The sequence below is a fragment of the Astatotilapia calliptera genome, chromosome 20, assembly GCF_964374335.1.
Source record: "Astatotilapia calliptera chromosome 20, fAstCal68.1, whole genome shotgun sequence".
Classification (NCBI taxonomy): domain Eukaryota; kingdom Metazoa; phylum Chordata; class Actinopteri; order Cichliformes; family Cichlidae; genus Astatotilapia; species Astatotilapia calliptera.
Window position 1 is genome coordinate 15930950 of NC_137441.1, and position 18062 is coordinate 15949011.

At 40.5% G+C, this 18062-nt stretch overlaps 1 protein-coding gene across 1 annotated transcript; it reads right to left on the reverse strand.

Moving 5' to 3' along the window:
• Positions 1–2254: 2254 nt before the first annotated feature.
• top1b (DNA topoisomerase Ib) lies at positions 2255–18062 on the reverse strand. The gene is made up of 21 exons (XM_026154477.2): positions 17826–18062; positions 17489–17513; positions 15359–15455; positions 14677–14809; positions 14327–14382; positions 13341–13445; positions 13167–13257; positions 12978–13063; positions 12742–12857; positions 12534–12655; positions 12326–12448; positions 12064–12251; positions 11023–11167; positions 10779–10922; positions 9378–9563; positions 8788–8856; positions 8552–8666; positions 6730–6857; positions 6472–6566; positions 6079–6228; positions 2255–3474 (listed from the first exon to the last, which is right to left on the reverse strand). Exons 1-21 carry the CDS (start codon positions 17856–17858, stop codon positions 3372–3374), a joined length of 2310 nt encoding a protein of 769 aa, XP_026010262.1. The 5' UTR covers positions 17859–18062; the 3' UTR covers positions 2255–3371.

Genomic DNA, 18062 nt, shown 5'->3' on the forward strand with positions numbered 1-18062 from the left:
ACGTCAAGCGACCCGGAGTCTGTCACGAGGCTTCCGTCGCGGCTTTTCACAATAAAAGAAGTAATCGCGTCGCGTAAAGAGGTTGAGAATGTAGTTTAAAAAAAGATTAATTTCGTGTAACGCGCCCGTTTCTTAATTAGGGCGACCTGATGTCCCTCTTTATGTGGGACAGCGAGTTTAATTTATTCGTTTTTTGTTTTTGTTTTTTGTTTTATTCCTTGCCCCACTGTCCTACATCTTGAGACAATGTTACACATTTTGACTGGTTCATGCACATTTCTGGCTTTTGCAAAAACTTTTTAATATAGTCAGAAAAAGGTTATCCTAATGCCAGTTCAATCCACTTTTATTTATATAGTGCCAGATCACAAAAACAGTTACCTCAAGGTGCTTTGTATTGTAAAGTAATGACTACATTAATATAGCGAAAACCTCAACAATAACTCGACCTCCTTATGAGCTAGCATTTCGCACAAACTGTGTTTAGTCTGCATTTATTTTATAGCGATCTGGTCGCCCTATTCACAACAGCTGTATGAAAAACAGATACATAACACTTCACATATCTTTCACACATTTAACATATGCATGTTTATTATCATTATCAATGTTTATTATCAAAGTAGTTGTGCTTTATTTCAAATAAACAGAGGCATCACCATGAGTGTTGGCGAGCGTGTGTACTTTTGGTGTTCTATTTATGCAGTTGCTTTATCATCTGTGGTGACGGTGAAGCATGTTGTAATACTGGTTTTAAATAGGAAGCAACATCCACAGTTGAATGAGGAAGCAGAAAAAACTGCCGCTCCTTGAGGTTCCTTGAAGGAAATGGTGACCCTGTCATATTTTCAAGATATGACAGGGCTCATAGGGGAGAGCCTCTGATTGTTGGGGAGCGTTTCTAATGTTGTAGGGCCTTTACTCTCCTATACAAAACAACATGAGGTGGCTGATGTTGTGAATTGGTGCAACATAATTAAAATTAAAAAACAAGTAGTTGTCACTTGAAGATGGCTCCTAAATGGAGTCCGATTCCATACACTCTTATGGTAAAATGTTCAGCGTCACAACACAAAAAGTATATTTACAAAATAACGTTTGCAAAATACAATTTGGACAGTTTCTGTCTGTTTGGACAGTTTCAGCCCTCATAACAAACTTCAGTAGGGCAATTTATTTTTTTTAGTTAAAATCCAAAATTCCAAAGCCAAGGTTGATGTCATAGTGGTTATGTCCATCTTTGTATACAGTCTATAGTTTTAAACAGGTATTTATCACTTGTATGTTAAGTTTACATCCAAGCCATTTATTACTGATACCATCTAATTATATGCTTGTAATTTGTCTTACTGCATCATTTTGAAACATTCTTTCTTCTTGTTGTTTACCTTGGATTTCTTTGTATGTAGATGTGGAGAAGCAGAGACATCAGACAGTTTGTTTCTCTGATAGTCACACTTATTAGTGGGAAAAAGTGACTAAATAAAACCAATAACTACACTTTAAGGTCACTTACATTTCAGGTAGATAACTTAATCAGACTGATTTATGTCCTTCAAAGAAACCACTGACGCCTGTTTCCCTAATTATTCTTCAGTGTACAGTATTATCAACACCCCGATATTTTTTGTATTTGCTCAACAGAATTGTGACATTAAATTTCTCCCGCTGCCTTTAATGTCCATGTTTTATAAACCCAAGGACTAAGGGTTGTTGTTTTGACCTGATTTGCCATCTCTAAAAGTCAGTCAGTAGCCCTGTATTACAATATTCAGCTAAAATATGTGTATATGGCTGCTAATTGCTGCGAGGTAAAGCATCGTTACCTGATTTGCGTTCTAAATCCAACATCTGCAAAACTCTTTTTGAGGGCAAACGTTTTGACAAAGACATGCACTTAATTTGTAGTCAATCATGGCACTTCCGGTTTGACCCTGCTGTTCTGACTGCAAATAACGGCACAACGAGCAGTTGAAGCGGAATGGTATCGGCCTCTTAAAGACCCAGACCTTTCCTGAACACAGAGCTTACTGTGTCTCCTAAACATAGCCTTAAATAAACTTTTTTTTTTTTTTAGTTATTTTTTCCATTATAATTGTACATTTTAAAACATAAGTTGTTGACTGATTCCTGTTGATTCCCTCCACATCAGGAATCAGACAATGATTACACAGACATGTGTAATCAGACAATGAGCTTATTTTTAATGCCCACTTGAAAACTAATCAAAGCTGGCAACAAAAAGACGAAAAAGACAAGTCTGATGTTTTATTCTGAAACCTACAAAGCTCAAAACAAGCATTCAACTAACCAGGATTGCGATTGTGTGGTACAAGATCATATAGCAAGAAATATTAATGACAAAAGTTAGAATATCCATTCACATTTGCAAATGAATTCAAAGACACGTTCTGCTTTATCAGAGCAATACAAAAACAGCACGTTACAATGACAGACTTTTGAGATCTTATTTGGCAAAAATCCACCCCCCTTTTGTCAGGAGGAGCTATCCTGTATTTATTTTTTATTTTTTTTAGCTCTGGCATACAGTACATACACTGCCTTTCAGCTGCTTCAAGTAACCAAGATCCATATTACACAGAGTTCATCGTAAAACTGAGGAAACGAACACGCAAAAGTTGCATTTGAGCAATGAAAAGCCTTCTGTTATAATGCTTACAGCACACATTTTAAAAAATACTGAATCAGTCACTAAAAGAACAAAACAAAACAAAAAACAGACAAAAGTATATGTACATCCCTGAAAGAAACAGCAAACTCAGAGAGGTGATGGAAAAAAGGACGACATTCTGTGCGCTAATAGTTGTGCGAGCATAGTGCTGGGGGTTTTCTGATCTTCACACTGTCACCAGTCTGTCATTTCATTTCATCTTTCACACTAAAATTACACAAATGAAAAGTCATCACATCACCTCTCTCTCGTGTTGCGTCTCACAGTCTCCCATACAAACATTTGTTTAATTCATTATTCTATGACAATATAGATTTATTTCTCAATAAATCTGATGGCTTACAAATTTCAATACATTTTATCTCACAAAAGATAATACTAATGCGTCCGTCGCTGCTGGGTCACAGGCAGATAGCTGCAGCTACATACGCAATACTGTAGTTTTGTAAGAGAGAGATGCCCTTCGGCAGCTTGGTCAAATGGTTAAGGAGTTATTTTCCTATACATAGCTAATCCTTATGTACAGCACAATTATTCACCTGCGATCGGCTCTCGAGCAGAGGCTTACCTTCCTCCTTCACTGCCCTGCAGCAGCAACACAGTGGAAACATTTTGACATCTCCTGCAAACCATTTTCATATCAAAGGCATGGGTATAAAAGGTAAAACATTAAATAGGTTTAAAACTCATAGTCTTTATCGGCCATGTCGATCGCCCAGGCGAACTTCTCTCTCTGGGTTTTGTTGTAGATTTTCTCAATGGGAATACCGAACTTCTTGCACCTGGGATTGGAGGAAAGACAAGACAGAATGAAAAAAGAAATACTGTGTGAAATGCAACAGTGGCAGTTCGACAAATAGGTTGATAAAAGAGTGGTTTTGTTTCAGCTGATGGCTGCTGTCAGGTCTTGCGAGCTTCCGTTAACTGCAGTTTTCTTACGCTTCTGTATAATTACGGTTTCAGATCCCCTCGCTCTCTCTTTTGCTTTTTGAGTGTTTCATTTGACAAAAACAATAAAACACAATATGAACGATTTCAAGATTAAGAGATTTGACTTAATTTTTCATATATTCTCTACATATTGTTATAACTTGGCCACAAAAAGCATGCAGTGAAAGTCTGCTGTCACGTCAATACTAATACTGGATTTTATTTTTTGTTACAGTACTGGTAAATTTGCAGCAGTTTGTTGGATATCAGTAGGACATCACATCGTCTTTGGCTTGGAGACTGACTGGGCTGTTTGTCCTTGGTTTGCAGGCAATCTAAACAATGTGGCATGAAAGTGTCCATGTGACTCACTGAACAGGAAAGTCTAAGAAGAATATTAGAGAGCAAATCAGCTGCAAACAGAAAATTAGTTTCTGTTTTCTAAGAAAGGTTTTATGCACACATTCACAGAACACTGAACTACTGGTGATGGTCAAAAAATGATTCACTCTGGTTACACGGCCCTCGTGTAGGCTTCTTTTTCTACCACAAACTTATCAGTAGAAACACCTTATACCAACTGTCAAGCACGGTGGTGGAGGGGTGATGATTTGGGCTTGTTTTGACCTGGGAACTCAAGTATTCTTGAGGGAGATGTCAGGCCATCTGTCCAACAGCTAAAGCTCAGCACAAGTATGGGCAATCGCAATTCCAAGCACAGCAGCAAATCTACAAAAAATAAGAGTCGAGGTGTTGCAACAGGCCAGTCAAAGTCCAGACCTCGAGCCGAATGAAATGTGGTAGGCCCTTAAGAGAGCTGTGCAGATGCCCACAAACCTCAATGAACTAAAGCAAAACTAAAGCTGTAAAGAAATGTGTGACAAAGTTTCTTCACAACAATGTGAACGAGTCTTACAGAGAACAATTACTTTAAGTTATTGCTGCTAAAAGCGGTTGTTGGGGTCGAGTTTTTGAAAGCTTTCTTTTTCACATCATTGTGATCTGAGACGTCTGGAACAAAGGTACTTAATTGACACACAAGATTTTACAAGCCTGCTGCCTGTGGCAGGACATAAAACATATTTATCCATCCTTTTTTAAATCTGTTTATTCAATTCAGGGTCGCAGGGAGGCTGGAGTCTATCCCGGCTGTGTTGGGGTGAAAGGTACACAGTGGACAGTTTGACAGTCAATCGTTATGCTCTCATATTATTTCTAATACATAAAAACAAACACACAGCTTCTGATTTTGTAGTTTTTACATAAAAAACAATTACGGTTTATAATTGAAGGTTAAACCTTACCATGTGGATCCAATACTCTAACAAACTAACAATCACACTTCACACAGCTTTATGTGACTGTTGAGGGCAAAGTTAAAAGCATAAAATGTGGCAAGAATGGAGTAGAAGAAGAATAAAGACAGAATGAAACACTTTTGATTAGACAGCTTTGACAAAGATTACTTAATAAATATTACGATGTATATTAAGTATTTATACTTCTTCTGCAGCGCGGTACTGTTTATGTTATGGTCTCAAGGGTCTTGTGTATTATTTGGACCCTCAGTTAACATTAGTGAAAGTCAGTTTCTGTTTAATTGCTGCTGCTGCTTTTAATGTTTAAAGTTTTTGATCTTTGTGCTCAACTTCTGAGTCCTTGCTTCAGATTTATCATTTTGTTGACAGTTAATTTTGAAATTTGTAGATAAAGACTCAATAAAGACTTTCCTGGTTAAGTCATCCAAAAGCTAAAGCTGTTACTGAGATATAATAAAATGAGAGAAACCATGATTAACTAGCTAAAATTTTAATTTCCTAGCCGTTAAGCCAGTGTACCTTCACCATACCATTACTCACAAATACCATAGTTTACACCATGTTCCCATGCACCACCCTTTATTAGGATCCCCATCCCTTACGCCCTACAACCAAGAAAATCACGGAGGATTCCTGTATCCATTGTGCTTGAGGAGGAGGTTCTCCATAAATAGCTGTGGGGCATCGGTTAAGGAGGGCGGACCGCCATGTTCCCCCTCTCTATGGCCAAGTCCCTCCATTCACCCACAGACAGCACCTCATTGCCTTCCCACATGGAGGAAGGAGGGCTGTTTTGCGACGCTCCCTAGCTTTCAGAAACAAACCCCATTGTTCCTCACGCTCACACGCTTTTCTTCCTCTTATTTTCCTTTTGCAGCAGTTAGCTTTTTTGCTTGAGCTGCTCCTTTTCCTACAATGCAAAAGCATTTCCTGCCTTTCTGTCACCAAGGGTAGGTATGGACTGCACATACCCACCCACCCAGAGGCTGCCTGCCTATTTATCAGTAGGGGGGTTGCTCATAAAGTCATAGTATAAAACAACAAACAAACAAACAAACAAAAAAAGATGCTCTGATTAAATAATAATTAACAGCTAATAAACGCAGATACAGAATGTCTTCTGTGCACAATAAATACCATGCCACAGAGATGCGTGGATCCAGGTAATTAAGCTTGGAGGTTCCCAGAGCAATTTGTTTGTTCTCCTCTCTGTCTGTGGCTTGCACCTGGAGTTTCATCAGCTGCTCCTCTATCCTCTGTACAGCTTTACGCTTCATCTCCACAGCCCTTACAAAGAAAAACAAACACAGGGCAGAGAGAAGGAAGAAGACAGATACACAAGATGCAAAGGAAAACAAAGACGGGGGTGTACGAAGGCGGGGAGACAGAGAGAGACGAGGAATTATAACGACAGACTTTAAATGCCCTGGACACCATTTAAACTTCGTTGCTGAGGAGCAAAGATGTTTAAGTAATTAAGTAATTGATCAAACTCTCTTGTACTCATTAGCGGTGCTAATGTTTTCTTACTTTTTGCTCTTGTCATCATGGGAAGCCTTGTGATCAGCTTTGGCAGCCTTCAGCTGCTTCCTGGCTGCTGATAGTTGATTTTGTTTCTCATCGATCTACAATCACAACAAATGCACACAGAGTGAAGTCTAAAAGCTGCACCACCAAAAGAGTGGATAGCTTTACCTTTAATGGGTACAAAAAAAATGCCTGTTTACTGAGAACAAATTCTAATGGAGGAATAACAAAACCAGAAACAATCGTAACACAGACGTTTACCTTGTTCTGAAGATTTTGCATGGACTTCTCAAATGTTTTGGGCGGAGCTCTCTGGTGGTTGCAAAGAATGGCCACGGCCCGGTTGGCTCGGTTGTACGATAGGATCTTTGCTGGGATGCTGTCATCAGCTGTTGATCCAAAAACAACATAAGAGGAAAAGTTTAGAATGATTTAAATTTAAAATGACCCAAACTTTGCTGTGTAAAGGGTTTAGCCAATTTGCTAAATTGCTGCTAACCTGCTGTTACTATAATTCTATCACATAATGTAATAAAGTAGTTATTTTTGAATGGAAAGGCCCAAAAAGGCATTAAGTGTACAATGCTCATGTGAACAGTTATTATTAGTCATTCCTTCTTCCTTTTTCACCTTTCCTCTGCGCTGTTGCTCTCCCAGGTTTAATGAACAGACACGCGTATAATGACATCTGTCTGTACAGTACAAGTAGACTGGTATACAGCTTAAAAGTACAGGCTTAAAGTTACCTGTGTGAGAGGAGCAGGAGTCAGTACTTTTGTTTACATGGTGGAAACAATACTTTAATACCTGCACTGTCATGAATATAAACTCCAGAGTCCAGGTGTCACAAACAGTGACTGTAGAAAACAAAATCACTTCTACAGTCACTGGTCACAACACAGCACAGAAGCCACCAGTTACAGCTTCACATACACTCCCAGGTCACTTTATTATGCAAACTTGTTCAGCTGCTTGCAAATATCTAATAAGCCATGGCAGCAGCTCAGTACATTTAGGAATGCAGATACGGTCAAGTTCAAAGTGAGCGTCAGAACGAGAAAGAAAAGTGATTTAAATGTCTTTGAACCTGGCGTGCTGGTTGGTGCCAGGCTGGTCTGAGTATCTCAGAAACAGCTGATTTGCTGGGATTTTCCCATACAACTATCTCTAATGGTACAGAGAACTGTATAAAAAAGAAAAAATATCCAGTGAGCAGCACTTCTCTAGGAAAACATGCCTTGTTCATGTCAGAAATCAGAGAAGAATAATCTGAATGCTTCGAGCTGACAGGAAGGAAACAGTAAAAGTTAAAGAACCAATTGTTATACCCAAGGTATGCAGAAGAGCACCTCTAAAAGCACAACACATTTAACACTGAAGAAGACGGGCTACAGCAGCAGAAGATGACACCGGTGCCACATCAGTCAGCAAAGAACACGAACATGAGTCTACAATTTGCACGAGCTCACCCAAACTGCACAACAGAAGATTGGCTCATCTGATGAGATTTGAGTTCATTCTGTAGAGTCAGAATTTGATGTACATGAAAACACTGATTCATCCTGTCTTATAATAGTTCAGACTGCTGCTGCTGGTGTAATGTTGTGGGATATGCTTTCTTGGCAGACTTCGGGCCCCTTAATACCAGCTGAGCCTGCCTGAGTATTGTTGCTGAATCCATCTAACCCCGCTCCTGTCAGGATAAAACACCATGTCACAAAGCTCAGATCATCTCAGTCTGGTTTCTTGAACATAACAAGAAGTTCACTGTACTCAAACAACCTCCACAGTCACCAGATCTCAAACCAATAGAGAAACTTTGGAATGAGGTAGAATGGGAGATTTGAGTTATGGATGTGTGGCTGACAAATCTGCAACAACTGATGCCGTCATATGAATGTGGACCAAAATCTCTGAGGAATGTTTCCAGCACCTTGTTGAATCTATATCATGAAGAATTAAGGCAGTTGTGAAGGCCAAACCTGAGAGTAGCAAAGAGTACCTAATGAATTGAGACTAGCACTAACTTATTTAATGATGACAATGAGTTGCTATAAGACTACATGAAACCATTTTCACTCACAACAGGTCAGCTCCTTGAGCTGCTGTTGCAGGGTGATGGAGGCGTTATAGGTACGGAAAACTTTGGCTGTAAGTCCATCCATCAGCTCCTGTAGGTGCTTATTTAGAATAGATGTCTGCAGGAAACACAGAAAAGAAGAGGGAACAACAGTTAAGGAGGGCAGGTGAATCAGAATTATACAAAGTAGTTAAAGTAAACAGTTAACGTGAAGGCAGGTATTCTTGTGTGTTTCTCACATTCAGTCTGTCAAAGAGGTCGTCTTCAGGCTGTTTGTTTTCCAGGAACAACTGGAGGTTTTTAAAGACCTGACAGGAAACAAGAACGAAGATGTACTCAGCCTCAAATCAGTCACTTACATTTAACTCTTAAAACTGTGGCCATGGATGCACTGACACATTGTTACCAGCAGAGGGTGTGGGTTTATTTGTGCCCATGATGACAAGTGCAGGTGGTTTATAGACTGCAGGTTAGTGTGCTTTGTGTGAGTGCTTTTTAACTGGTACTTCAGAGGAAATGCAGCCAAACAGACAGGACCCAGACGTGCTGAAGAATTTGCAATTAAAAACGCGCGCGTGTGTGTGTGTGTGTGTGTGTGTGTGTGTCGTTTGTACACTCTGTTAATGGCAGGAAACAGACCACCCTGTGAGGCAGAGCTGACGGAAAACTATTTCTTTCTGATCACCTGCCTGTACAAACATCCTCCATAGATTAGAACATTTTTATCTCATCAACACTAAATTCCACATCTGTCATTACACAACCAATATCTGCCACAGCACCTCTTTCTTCCCTCATTAACTCCTCCCCTTCTCATTTCCTTCCTTACCCTCTTCTCCACGGGTATTTTGTTGTAGTAGCGGATGGAGTCTTTTCCTAAAAAGTCAAACTCCACAACGTACTCCTGGTCGTCCAGCTTGGGGTACAGTTTGATGTGTTCCACTCGCAGCGAGCAGCAGCCAACGGTGTCCGCCGTCTCGCCTTCCTCCTTTTCGTTACCTGCCCTCAGAGCCAGCTATGAGAAAAACACCAAACATCACAAACATAAGCAAAACTTCAGAGCAGAACATTTGGTCAGGATTTATGTAGGCCCTGTGATGAACTGCTGAGCTGTTCGGCATGTAACCCGCCCCCGGCCCAGTGACAGTTGGGATAAACTCCATGTCACCCATGTGACTCTGAACAGCATGACTTGTTAAGAAATCTTAGACTTAGTTTACCAGTGGAACTAAAGAAGGACCTATGATTTGTGCGACAGTAAATGTCATTTGCTGACACAGACTGGGTAATGTGTTAGAAATGAAAGGATACCACATTGTTTGATGGAAATTAACATTTTCAGCCTACAGAAGGCTGAATTTAAAGACATCCCAAAAACCACAAAGATGCTGGTCTTCTATGGCAAATGCCAATCAGGCTCCACAGTTTCATGCAGTGAGCACAGAGCCCAGCTCACCCTGCCCCTTGCACAAAGGAGCAGATACTGGTCCTACTGATGGGTTAAGGACTTTCTACGGTCAGCAAACCTTCTGGTAATGACACGTATTGATGTGCCATCCTGGAGGAGCTGGACTACCTGTGAAACCTCTGTAGGGTGCAGGTGTTGCCTCATGCTACCAGTAGTGACACTGACCCCAGCCAAAGAGGGAGGAAGAAGAGGGGAAGCCGTCTAAGATAAGATTTAATTGCTGGGATTTTTATAGATGGAGATGATATGACGTATGATAGGGAACTAGCCAAAGAAGCAATGTTGAAAAAGTGAAAAGTAGATTGAAGTTGGAAGGAAATTCATTCTAATTTGGTGGGGTTTATATCTCAAGCACAGACATCAGGACTGCCTCTGCACGTGGGCCCACGGCCCTGGATGTCTGGAGTGAGAGATGAGACGAGGAGTCAGCAATGGCCTTATGGTGGCCTGGAATATGTTCAGCTCGGAATAGGAACTGGTGAGTGACTGACAGCTGTGGAGGACAACACATTAAAGGGATGATGGACGGAAATGAGAACGTAGTGCTTGGAGGCATAGGGAATGCACGAGATGTGAAAATTCAGCTGAATTATCTACAATAGTTCACGTCACTTTACAGCGATTTCCCTTTTCAACCTACTACTTCCACTAGTTCTACTTCTACTACTTAAATCAAAGCTGCTGTACGTTCTTGTCTATAATCTACTTTATCTATTTTATCACTTGGTGCAGTCACCATAATTTTATTGTATTCTTATTTACCTTGTCTATGAAGTACAGCGCCACAGCTCTCTGTCTGATCCTCATCTCTTTTGACTTCCAGTCCTCTCTGTACTGAGCACGGATGCGATCCACACACTTCTTTAAACGCCGGGCAGTTTCATATTTCTGCCAGTCCTTCTCCCCCTGCACACACACACACACACACACACACGTACGTCCCATCATTGGGAAAATGGTAGAAAAAAAAGGTTACTGGGGGAAAAGGCGGCGAAAGCGCGGGTACCTTGATCCTGGAGCTCGGGTTTAACATGATGTACTTGATGGAGCCCTGGATGTTCTCTGTCCAAGATGCTAACCAGGTTACTTTGTTGTCATGTCGAACCTCCTTCCATTTTGTCCCTGGGGGAGGTTTGGGGTGCTTGGAGTCCCTACATAAAAAGAGCCAGAGTTACCAAACAGGTGCAAAACATGCTGGCACATTTCCACTGATCTATGTTTGGAGCTGTTCCCACGGTGGAGCTTTGTGCTGATTTAAAAGCGTTCCTCAGAGGTACCAAAAATTAAATAACTGATCTTTTTTCTGCAGTGTAAACACCACAGCTATGAGACAATAGTGCAAAGAGAACATAAAATCCCACCTTCCAGTATGCGGGGGTGAACATGTCCTCCCTGGCTTGTGTTATTGTTTGCACAGATACAGTTTACACTGACAGGAAGACCACCTTTGACATGGTGCCAGAAGCGCATGTGTGTGTCAGTGATACATCGGCCATACTGTATATGCGACAGGCAGCACGTACAATCTTTTACCCAGTGTTTTTTCTTTGATGGCAACTGACCGCTACAATTTAGCTTTCCCATAAACTCTCCCACACATCCCGCCTCCAAAGCAAAAACAACATCATTTCCACAGTCTGTAAATAAATACGGTAATCACAAAATCAAAAGACAGAAGCACAGATTAACAGAAAACAAGGCAGACAGGTGGTAAAACAAGGTGATCGGTGTGGGGTAAATGCCTGTGACCTCCTGACCAAACACTTCATCAATACTCAAAGCCTCATCAGTTGCTGCTTATTATATCCTTTCACATGCACACATCCTCTTATTTTATCCCTTTAACAACAACAGTCTCATCATCTTTCACATGTCCTCACCTAAAATGGTTTTACAGGGCCACCTTGTGGTAAATCTCATAACCAAACACGATAACAACAACTTGTGTCCAGATTTTATGTTTCTGCTATGCTTCGCCTCTGAAACAGGAACGGTTAAAGATCAGGGCAGCTGAGGTGGCGATAACGGTGACAAAGAGATTTCCTACTTGCTACAGTTAATAATGATGTCTTCGGGTCTGATGCGCCGCTTCAGCATGCCCATCTTTGGATGGTCCCCCCGTCCTCGGAAAAGGCCCGGCGGCTCGATGCGGAAATTTCCGATCCTCTCCTTGTGGTTGTCCATGATGCAGAAACCATACTCCTGAAGGAGCCGTTCATTTTCCTCTTTGATTTTCTACAAGATGTATGAAGATATATTGAGAAATCCCAGAGTTCTCGAGGTTGGAAGAGTGCACCTAACTGCAATACCTGTTTCTCCTCTTTAGACATCTGTTTCCGAGCTTCTGACTGGGCCTTGAAGTACTCGCTCATCTCACTGAAGTCACATTTATTCAGGTCAGTAATCACAGACTTCTCCTCTGATGTCATTTCCTAAAATAAAACAGAAGACATGTGAAGCCCCATTTAAATACTTGGAAATTCACACTATCTGCAGAGCCATGTCCATTTTCCTCACCTTCCTCCAGTCTTTAAAGAAGTTCTTCCTAAAGATGTCCTTCGTGGTATACTCATGATCCAACATTTTGGCAAAAAATGTTGCAACCTCTTCAGCAGGAGCACTCAGCTTCATAGGCTTACCTACAAATACAGGAAATTACATTATTTTAATAAAAGATAATAATAAGTACACAAAAATAAGTTTTCTTTAATACAAACTGACTCACCACCATAGTAAAATTTAACTTTGCCTGGCAAGGGTTCGTATGGAGGCGCAAACACTGGACCTTTATGTTCCAGGAAGCGCCATTTGGAGCCGTCGGTATATCTTTCCTCCTCCCACCTAATCATGACAAACAACAACACAACACAACCGATGAGAGAGAAAAAACTGCACTTTATCTAAATAAGTGGTTTGTAATTTCCTGAGGAAAAGATCAATTTGTGTCTATAATTAACTCACCATTTCCACTTCTCTTCTTCTTCTTTTTTCACTTTCTTCCCGTCTGTTCCTTTTTTGTCTTTTATCTTCTTTTTGTGCTTTATACCCTAAAAAATGGATTCAATTAAATAGATCTACAAGGAGATACACAGCAGATGCCCCAACCCGGAAAATATTTTTGTCATTACAGTGTATTAACATGTAATAAACCTCATCTTCCTCGTCTTCGTCGTACTCATGTTTCCTCTTTTTGGCCTTTTTGTCGTGTTCCAACTTGACTTTTTTGGGCTTGTATTCATATCTGTAGAAAATTACACCACTACATGAACAACCAAAGCTGAACTGCAACTACAAGCGTATTGGATTCATTTGAATGACACCTACTCTTCATCATCATACTCTTGTCTGGAGCTCTTGTTGTGTTGGGGTGAGGGGTAGAAGCCATTGTCTTCCTCAGGTTCACTCTTAATGCCAGCAGGGCTCCTGTCTCTAATTGGCACGTCAAAGACATTGAACAGCATTTTAGTAAATGACAACAAAGCAATAACTGCTCTTTAGTATAATTATTTTAAAAGCAAATAACGGCTGATTCATGAGTACTTTTACTGCATGATAACTGCAAAGGTCTTTAGCCATCTGTCATTTCTTGTTATTTTGCTAGAAAAACAGGAAATGGGTGCAGTGATGGACTGAAACGTGCAGGCACAAATGACACTGCAGACTATAAGTCAAAAACAGAGTTTGTGCAATTCTAAAATGAAAGTCAATATTTGGTATGACCACATTTATAAAGTCTCTTAGGCAAGCCTGTAATTTCTTTAAATCTTCAGGAATCGTTCTCCAGGCTTCTAGAAGGACATTCAAAGCTCTTCGTTGGATGTTGGCTAATCCATGACTGACCGTGTTTCTTTCTGCATTTTCTATTTTTTTTCTTTCAACTATATTAGTAGTGTGTTTTGGAATAAATAGCAAGCTGAAAAATAAAGGATTTGCCAGACACTTTTCAAATGATATTCCAGGTTCAATCAAAATCTGTCACGTTACTGTGTTCATAATTTTATCAATTTTGGCAAGTGCCATTTTTATGCTTGAATCATGCATACATCAGTGTTAAGTGTCTTAAAAAAACAAACAAAAAAAACATTCCTCTGAAAATGGTCAGGTACAAGGACTGGACTGAAAATAAGTAAAAACACAAAACAAAAACAAAAAATCAGCCAATGTTCAAAGTAAAACTTTGAAAAACCTTCGGATATAATGGAGAACTGTTGTTCAAGAGCATTTTACCACTAGAAGTAATAGATAAAGAAATGAAATGTGCTTCAGGACTTGTGCAGAGTCTGTAGCTGCAACAAAGCGATCATGTTTACCTCACATATCCATTTTCCTTCTCCCTTTTAGGCTTCTCTAAATGAGATGATTGAATCTGAGAAATGAGAAAATATAGAAAACCATGTTAAAACGTATGCCACACCTTTGCCAACTTTAAAAACTAATTTTAAACTTTAGCATATAGTCAGAGTTAACTGAAAACCAGAGGGGCTCTGGTTGCTTGTCAGTGTTTGTTTCTAATGAGGCCAATCTCTCTGGAGGATTTTAGAAACGTTAAAAAAAACAGGACCAAAAACAATTTGTCACAAAAAATAACGACTCACAATCTTTACTCCAAACACATATAAAGCTTTTCATTTAAAAGCATACCGACGACCCATAAACAAACCTTCTCTTCTCTCCTCTTGTCTTTGTCCCTGTCTTTGTGTTTTTGTCTGTGTTTGTCTGAGCTGCTGTCGCTGTGCTTCAGTCGCTCTTTGTCTTTGTCTCTGTGTTTCTTCTCAGAGTGCTCCTTATGCTCACTAGAACACAGAAGACACAAAAGGCAGAGATCAAGCGTAAAAGGTCAGACGAGGTCTGGATGTGCAGACACAGAAGATGCCATCACAAAAAAACCCAAAAAAACAACCACCGGCAACGTACGCTTATCGTTTTTAATCACACAAAGACAGAGACGCGGGCTGTCAACAATAACGGACAAAGTAATGACAGCTACTTATGACACACAAAAAGAAACCATAACAAATCCACAATGGTTCCAAGATTGAAAGATTTCATTAAGAAACTTAATTTGACGTTGCTGTATTTATTTTAGTTAAATCAGCAGTCACTTATTGAGTCTTTCATATTACTGTGTTTGATACTGACAAAATGAAATTTGGATTTTGTCAGGATCCTCCTCATTTAAAATGTTCCCATAACACCGCAAAAGTGAATACATACCATTACAAAGACTTAACTCTGAAAACCGATTATTTCAAGAGAGTAAGGGAACAGCCAAACATAAAGGCAGGTGTGAATGATGTTTAGCAGATCACCAAATAACTGAGACAAAGAAACAGACATCTTACCTGTTGCTGTGCTTGAATTTCTCTCGCTCCTTGTCTTTTTTGTGATCTTTGTGTCTGTGTTCCTTGTCTTTGTGCTTGTCTTTATGTTTGTGTGTGTCTACAGTACAAGGGAGAAATCAACTTGTTGAGAAGCATTTAAAGATATCAGAACAAAAACTTTTTAAATGATTCTTTCACAATTAGCTGTTTGCAATTTGCATGATTTGTCAGGATGTGTCACCTCCAAGGCAACATTCACTTACCAACACTTTATTAGGTACACTTATTCAATTGCTTGTTAATGCAAATATCCAATCAGCCATTCACATGAAAGCATTTATTATGTATTCAGGCAGCATCAAAAAGGTGAGGAAAGGTGAAGTGATTTTTGATGTGGTGTGGTTGATGGTGCCAGATATCCCAGACATTTCAGAAACTGCTGATTTACTGGGATCTTCCCATACAACCATCTCTAGGTTTACAGAGAATGGTCCAAAAATATTTACAGAGAGCGGCAGTTATCTGGGAGAAATCGTCTTGTTGATGCCACAGATCAGAGTAGAATGGCCAAAGTGCCTATAGGAAAGGAACAGTAAGTCAAATAACCAATTGTTACAACCAAAATGTGCAGAAGAGCATCTCTCAGCAGCAGAAGACCACACTGGGTGCCACTCCTGTCAGCTAAGAACAGGCTAAAATTTGCACAGGCTCACCACAATCACCAGATCACAAGTCAAAAGAGCACACTATGGGATGCATGGCTGGATGGATATGCAACTTACAAATCTCCAGCATCTATGATGCCATCATGTCGACATGGGCCAAACTCTCTGAGGAACGTTTCCAGCACGTCGTTGAATCTATACCACTAGAAATTAAAGTAGCTCTGAAGGCAGGCCACAGCCTGCGCAAAGTGTACCTAATAAAGCGGCAGCTGAATGTACATGCCTTGGTAAAGCTGCAACAAATCTACTGAGAAGTGACATCTTAAGGACGAACTGTGCAACAAACGTCCGTTCCCTTACTTCTGGTTCCAAATCTCGGAGAAACACTTTGTCAACAAACATGCAAACACACAAAACAAAAATCTCTTAATGCATGCAGAGATAATTGCAATGAGACAATAAGAGACACAAATCTCCAAAAGAAGAACTTGGCTGGTGAGGACTGGGGGGGGGGGGGGGGGGGGGGGCTAAGTATGTTTCATACCCACCCAGCAAAACATCATTCCTCCACGGGTATTTTCCACATAGATCAATTTTGTTTTCATACACTCCTGCTGCCAGCCAAACGACTAGCCCGTAATGATTCTGCATGTTCTCCTAATATTAAAATGCTTCCTGCTGAGTAAAATCCCCCCAAAGGTAGACCTGAAACAGTCTGATCATCACCTTGTGACTCTCTGTTGTCATGGCAGTTTAATAACCACATAATCAGCTTTTGTAATATATACCACATTTTAATAAGAAACTAATTTCCCTCAGACAGCTTTGCTTTGCATCAAATAAAGCATTTAAACAAAAAAGGCTGCTCCCAACTTAAGTGTAATTTAAGTATAATTTGTGCCAAAAAAATAAAAAAATGTGGATGTTTTTAATAATGCCGTGCAACTTTTTTCAGTGTGCGAGAGGGCTTGAAGTTTGGTGTGAGTATTCCTCGTTAACAGTGCAGATAAATATCTCTTAAGGAAGGATGGAGGCAGAGCACAGGTGGTGGTGAGATAGGGGCAGGGAGAGGCGATAAGCTCCCAGCTCTCGCCTCCATATCACGGCAGACAGTTGGCTCTGTGCTCGGCGCCCTGCCTGCTTCATACAGAAAAAGAAAATGGCGCAGAGACTAAGTCCTCAGCCCCAATTCGGCCACTTTCGGCTCCAAAATTCGCTGCGATTCCACGCACGTATCGCCAGTCTAAAGCATGCAAAATTTACACGACGCCAGGCCCTTTCGGAATACCCCGTCAGATTAAAAAAACGAGACTGGCAAGGGTGCATTTCAGACCCTCTTTTTGAACAATAGCCGCAAGAGAGTGGAGGAGAAGGGACTTAGTCTCTGGGACGCCATTTCTGTCCTTTAAAAAAACTAACAGTAGACAGATTCCAGCTGGAAATCAAGAGTCAGAATGAACAAGAAAATCCTCATTAGAGGTCCTACCGCTTCCTTTAGATCCGGAATTGACCTGAAAATTGTGAAAAAATGTTTTTAATATTTCAATTTTAAAAACGCCGGTAAGCTCGCTTATTCAAGTTTCAATAGGAATATACGCTGAGCCTAGGAATGTGCGTATTTCTGCACCACAAAGACCCGAGAGAGCACAAAAATGTAAAAGTTTTCTCCTAAAATAAACAGAGCAGCCTAACTTGCAGCGACAGCTAACGTTAATTTGCGCTCATTTCATATCCTGATGGTTAATACTTGTGTTATGTCTGTTATTGCTGAGAGAATTGATCCAAAACTGTACAGAAGACACTAATTATCGGCCAAAAGCTACCTGGGAGTCTCCGCGTCCGTGGTCTCCGCTCATGGTCAAGTTGTTTTTGTTTGTTACGCAGGTAAAGTTAAGAGTAGACAGCTGTTAAAGGATGCAGCCGCACAGGATGCGAGGCTCGGGGAACCCTCACTGACAGCCTGGAATGGAGTCCCGATGTTTACCGACTGCGCATGCGCAACCCAACCTGGAAGAAGGCTGTGCATGGTCCTTACCTGAACCGCTATCATAACACCATTT